General features: G+C 41.2%; 1 protein-coding gene across 1 annotated transcript in view; it reads left to right on the top strand.

Annotated features, from left to right (window-relative positions):
- The window catches only part of chrnb1l (cholinergic receptor, nicotinic, beta 1 (muscle) like), a 10,529-nt gene extending 6,141 nt beyond the window's left edge, over positions 1-4,388 (top strand). The window contains exons 8-11 of the mRNA XM_014021235.1: positions 759-982; positions 1,062-1,243; positions 3,757-3,895; positions 3,976-4,388. Coding sequence (XP_013876689.1) covers positions 759-982; positions 1,062-1,243; positions 3,757-3,895; positions 3,976-4,116 — 686 coding nt within the window. The 3' untranslated portion in view covers positions 4,117-4,388. The remainder of the gene's footprint in view (positions 1-758; positions 983-1,061; positions 1,244-3,756; positions 3,896-3,975) is intronic.
- Positions 4,389-5,088: the final 700 nt, after the last annotated feature.

The raw sequence follows: 5,088 nt of genomic DNA, 5'->3' as shown, positions 1-5,088 counted from the left end.
CAGAAAAGCCCAGGTAGGATAACCGCACGGCTCCAGGGCCTGTCTTTTGTGTGACTTCTCTTTCTCCCTGGCTCCTGTGTTTGATCATCCTTGATAGAGAGGATCACTGGTTTGAGAGAGGAGTAAAGGAAGCCATCTTTGTGAAGAAAAACCATCCACCATTAAACAGAGGTGGAGGCCTTCGTGTCCAGTTGTCCTCCTCCTACAACGCTGTCATTGCAAGTATGACTCAGCCCCCTGTGAGCAAAAGCTGTGAATCAGGGCCCCAACGATACCAACACAAATAGCGAAAAAACAAAAACAAGAGGACTTTGAGCCCCGCCTGCATTCACTACATACACATGACACGACACCACAGCATTCAAACCAATGTCAGGTGATGGGGCACATGACCCTCTATGAACAATAGAACTAATCAAGCCTATTGTTAAACGATGGCCCTCTTTTGCATGTGACTAACCTCTTTGTCCACCATATGGAGGCAGTGCTTATAAGGCTGAGTTCACCTGAAACTCATCAGACTGAAGAAGTCTCTTGGAGGAGAGATGAAACATTTCACTAAAGAAGAACCCATCCAGAGGAACTACTGATTTTTTCTCTTTGATTTGTTACTTCCAGTTTTTATGCCTCTGGAATAGTTTTCAAACATGTCATGTTTTTATGCAATATTCTAATTTTACACAGAAAAACAGAATGACTTTTTAAGTCTTTCCAGCACCGGTACAAACCCTGAAGAGTTCTGCTTGATCCTTTCACAGGAGAGAAGATGACTCTCTCTATTTCTGTACTAATCGCCCTCACCGTCTTCATGCTGCTGCTGGCCGACAAAGTGCCCGAGACGTCTCTCGCCATCCCGATTATCGTCAACTACGTCATGTTCACTATGATCCTGGTCACCTTCTCCGTCATTCTGAGCGTGGTCGTCCTCAACCTGCACCACCGAACACCCAGCACCCACATCATGCCACACTGGGTCAGAAAGGTACAGAGAAAACATCCAAACAGGGTCCAATAGGGCCGCAAAACCCGGCTTCAGGGATTTACCAAACCTGATTTTCCAGGTGTTTATTCACATCCTGCCTAAATACATCGGCATGATGAGACCAAAACCAGAGGAACCGTTGCTGCAGGATGAGTCCGATAAGGACGGCTCGCCCGCCCAGAGCTTTGGTGGACACCAACCTGGAGGAGAGTACTTCGTCCGCAAGATCAACCCCGACCTCGTCTTACCCTGGAGGGGAAGGTAAGACACAAATCCTGCTGGAGACATGACTCAGCAAGTTTTGCTACATTTATGGCTAAATTCTGTCTTCCCTGAAGATGTTTCCATGAATCGGACCAGATTTATGGCACCAGATTCAGCTCCACACACCTGTTCATGGCTGCTGAGCTCTGAGCCTCTGTTTAGATTAGATTAGAAGTTAATCCCACAGAAATGAAGTGGAGGGAGAGCAGAGATTAGACCGAGGAATGCTGATGAGGTAAAGAAGCTGAGTGAAAAGACTTCAGCTGTTTGTTTACTCTGTTGTTGGTTTGTCATACAGCTGTAGGTTCGAAGTATTTGGTTTATTTTTAACTGTTGTGTTTAGCAGCTTTTTGTGTTTATTTTCAGATCTTTCATCTTTTTTTTGGTTGGTTTCCTCTGCGTCTTTAGTTCGATCCATCACGGTTCTTCTTTAAAGTCAGTTTTTGCTCCAGTTTTGCCCACCAATACCTGTTCTCTGTTTTATTTGGTCTCAGCTTCAACCCCTATCTAAAAACTGGCTCTGATTTTTATGTCCTCAGTTCTCCATCTTCAGTCTATGATTAAAAGTGTTTCATGCCACTGTTCTGGTTCTCCCAAAGGTCTACTTCATTTGTCCTCTATGTTTATGTCTAAGACCTTTATGTCTCATTTTTGTCTCCTTTATATCTTCCTTTTGTCTCCTTTATATCTCCCTTTTGTCTCATTTCTATCTCCCTTTTTTTCTCCTTTATATCTCCCTATTGTCTCCTTTATATATTCCTTTTGTCTCCTTTATATCTCCCTATTGTCTCCTTTATTTATTCCTTTTGTCTCATTTATATCTCCCTTTTGTCTCATTTATATCTCCCTTTTGTCTCATTTATATCTCCCTTTTGTCTCCTTTATATCTCCCTTTTGTCTCCTTTATATCTCCCTTTTGTCTCCTTTATATCTCCCTTTTTTCTCCTTTACATCTCCCTTTTGTCTCCTTTATGTCTTCCTTTTTTCTCCTTTATATCTCCCTTTTGTCTCCTTTATATCTCCCTTTTGTCTCCTTTATATCTCCCTAATGTCTCCTTTATAAATTCCTTTTGTCTCCTTTATATCTCCCTATTGTCTCCTTTATTTATTCCTTTTGTCTCATTTCTATCTCCCTTTTGTCTCCTTTATTTATTCCTTTTGTCTCATTTCTATCTCCCTTTTGTCTCCTTTATATCTCTCTTTTGTCTCCTTTATATCTCCCTTTTGTCTCCTCTATGTCTTCGTCTCCTTTATATCTTCGTTTTTGTCTCCTTCATGTCTTCCTTTATACCTCTTTTTGTCTCTTTTATATCTTTCATTCTCTCATTTATAATCTTTTTTGTCTCCTTTCTATCTTTTGTCTCCTCTATGTCTTCCTTTTGTCTCCTTTATACTGTTTCTTCCTTTTGTCTCCTCTATATCTCTTTTTTGTCTCTTCTATGTTGCCTTTTTGCCTCCTTTGTATCTCCTTTTGGTTTCCTTTATGTCTCTTTTATGTCTTCCTTTTTGTCTTCTTTATATCTCCATTTTGGCTCCTGCATTTCTCATGTTTTTTTTCCCCTCTGCGTCTCCCTGAGTTGTTTTGTAAGTTGTTTCTGATTCGTTAGGTTTTGTTTTAAATCTTTAATTTGTTTGAGTTTCCCGTGTTTGTCTGGATTCTCAGTTCTTTCCTCCTCAAACTGGGACGGTTCACCTCGTTAAGATCTTTTTTTCTCGTTAGGATCTTTTTGAAGTGGCTGTCTGTCTTTCCAAGACTTCTTGTCCTCTTGGGCTCCAGAGTCGATCTTTCTGCAGTGAAATATAATTTGAAGGTTAAAAATAGGTGGTTGAGTGCGCTGGGCTCCATGAGTGTGGAATGTGGAGCACGTATGTGATTCTGTTCTGCTGCTCTGCACTAATCTGATCCGTCAGAACCAGACGTCAGTCTTCTGTCAGCCGGTCCATTTGTCGAGCAGTCCCATGTGTCGTCATGTCTCTGTCTGTCTCCTCTGAGCGGTCCGTCTCCTGGTGCCACAGGTTCTGCTCACTGATCACTGAGTGAGCTGCAGACATGTAAACAGCTCTCTGTAGTTTTCAGATTCATTTTGTCTCTGACATCAGTTTAGCTGCTGATTTTCAAAATAAGAGTCTGTTCTGTGTTTCATTTACTTATGAGACAAGAGATTCTTATGTTTTCAGCTTGTCTTTGTCCCTCAAAGCTGCAGGAAGTCTTTGGACAGAACGTCCTGCGGTGRACATCCACAAACTGACTTTTATTTTGTAGGATTCATCTTTGTTTTATTTTGCATCAAAAAATGAATCATAAGTTCTCCAGCATTCCTTGAAGAAACACACATTTGCTGTCACCTCGGAGGCCAAAGTTTTGAATAAAGATTTTGAATCATTTCTAAGCTTTCAGAATCTGTTGGGTATGACTCTCAGCTACTCCCACATCAGGTTTTCCTCCTTTTCCAGATGAGAAAACTTTATTTTAACCCTGAAACCGTGGCTGTCTCGTGTCGTTGTTTCAGATGTGAGAGCTCCGTTCACCTCCAGCGCCTCCCGGACTCGGATCGCTTCTGTCTGATCCTCCCTCCCAACCTGAAGTCGGCCATCTCCGCCGTCACCTACATCACGGAGCAGCTGAAGAAGCAGGACACGGACGACACGGTGAGCAGATCTCTCCGTCCGACAACCCCTCCACCCCCCCGCAGTGAAAGTGCTGAGTCGTTGTTTCCGTTTGTTTCCAGATGACAGCAGACTGGCAGTTCATCGCCCTGGTGGTGGACCGCCTCTTCCTCTGGTTGTTTGTCATCATCACCACCCTGGGAACCCTGGCCGTGTTCCTGGACGCCAGCTTTAATTACACACCTGACGACCCCTTCCCGTAGAGGACAATGAGCGGCTGCGGTTGTCGCCTCGCTGACAGCGGCTGAACTTTCCTTAAACGAACTGTTCCACATTCTGCACCGTGTTGTTAAAAGCAGATTTACTACGGAGTAAAACATCAGAAACAAATGTTTTCAGGTTTACGGATCAGTTTTTGTATAATAATGTCCAGCTTTTACCTCAAGATGAGCTGAAATCTGTTTAGAGACACTGAGTGGAGTTAAGACTTTCAGACAGCAGAGGGCAGTAAAATACCATAAAGTTAATAAAACCACTTTGTTTTTGTCACTGTATGTGATTAAAGAAAGACAAAACCAAAAGAATACACTTTACCAAACTGTTGGAAGCCAGTATTTAATATAACAAAACGTTTTTGGTCTTGATCAGGTTTAAAAATCATTAAAATTCAACTTCAGGTGTAGAAAAGTCCCAACAGATTCCATCAGATCATTAATTAAACAGAATGAAACCAAAATGTAAAGTTAGTGAATTAAAGTGCCTGTGACATTAAATTTAAGTGTTATATTTGAGTGCATATTTGGAAAGATAACATTAATGATGAAGTGCAAACAAAAATTCACGACACTGAAAAATACAGTTGTTGAGATATTTGCATGAGCAGAAACAGGAAGTGATGTCAAAGAGGAATGCCTGAATGAGTTATTATGACTAAAAACAGACTACAAAGAATCAGATGTTTCTGTAGATTATTTTGAGTCATTATCAGATAGATAAGAGTCAGATTTATAAAGACCAGGAAGTTACCCTTTTTTAAAGAGTTCCCCTTTGACATCACTTCCTGTTTCAGTTGGACTGCTCCAAGTCTAGTAAAAAAAAAAATAGGCAGGTTTTGTGACAAACGGGGTAAAAATCATATGAATGATGCCACATTTCTTAAATATTAGGATATTTTCTTCATTTTTTGTAATTAAAGAAAAACCATGTCACAGGCTCTTTAAAGTGTATCTTAACAC

Source organism: Austrofundulus limnaeus, unplaced genomic scaffold, assembly GCF_001266775.1.
Source record: "Austrofundulus limnaeus strain Quisiro unplaced genomic scaffold, Austrofundulus_limnaeus-1.0 Scaffold283, whole genome shotgun sequence".
NCBI classification, from domain to species: Eukaryota; Metazoa; Chordata; class Actinopteri; order Cyprinodontiformes; family Rivulidae; genus Austrofundulus; species Austrofundulus limnaeus.
This window is presented reverse-complemented; position numbering and strand designations above follow the sequence as displayed.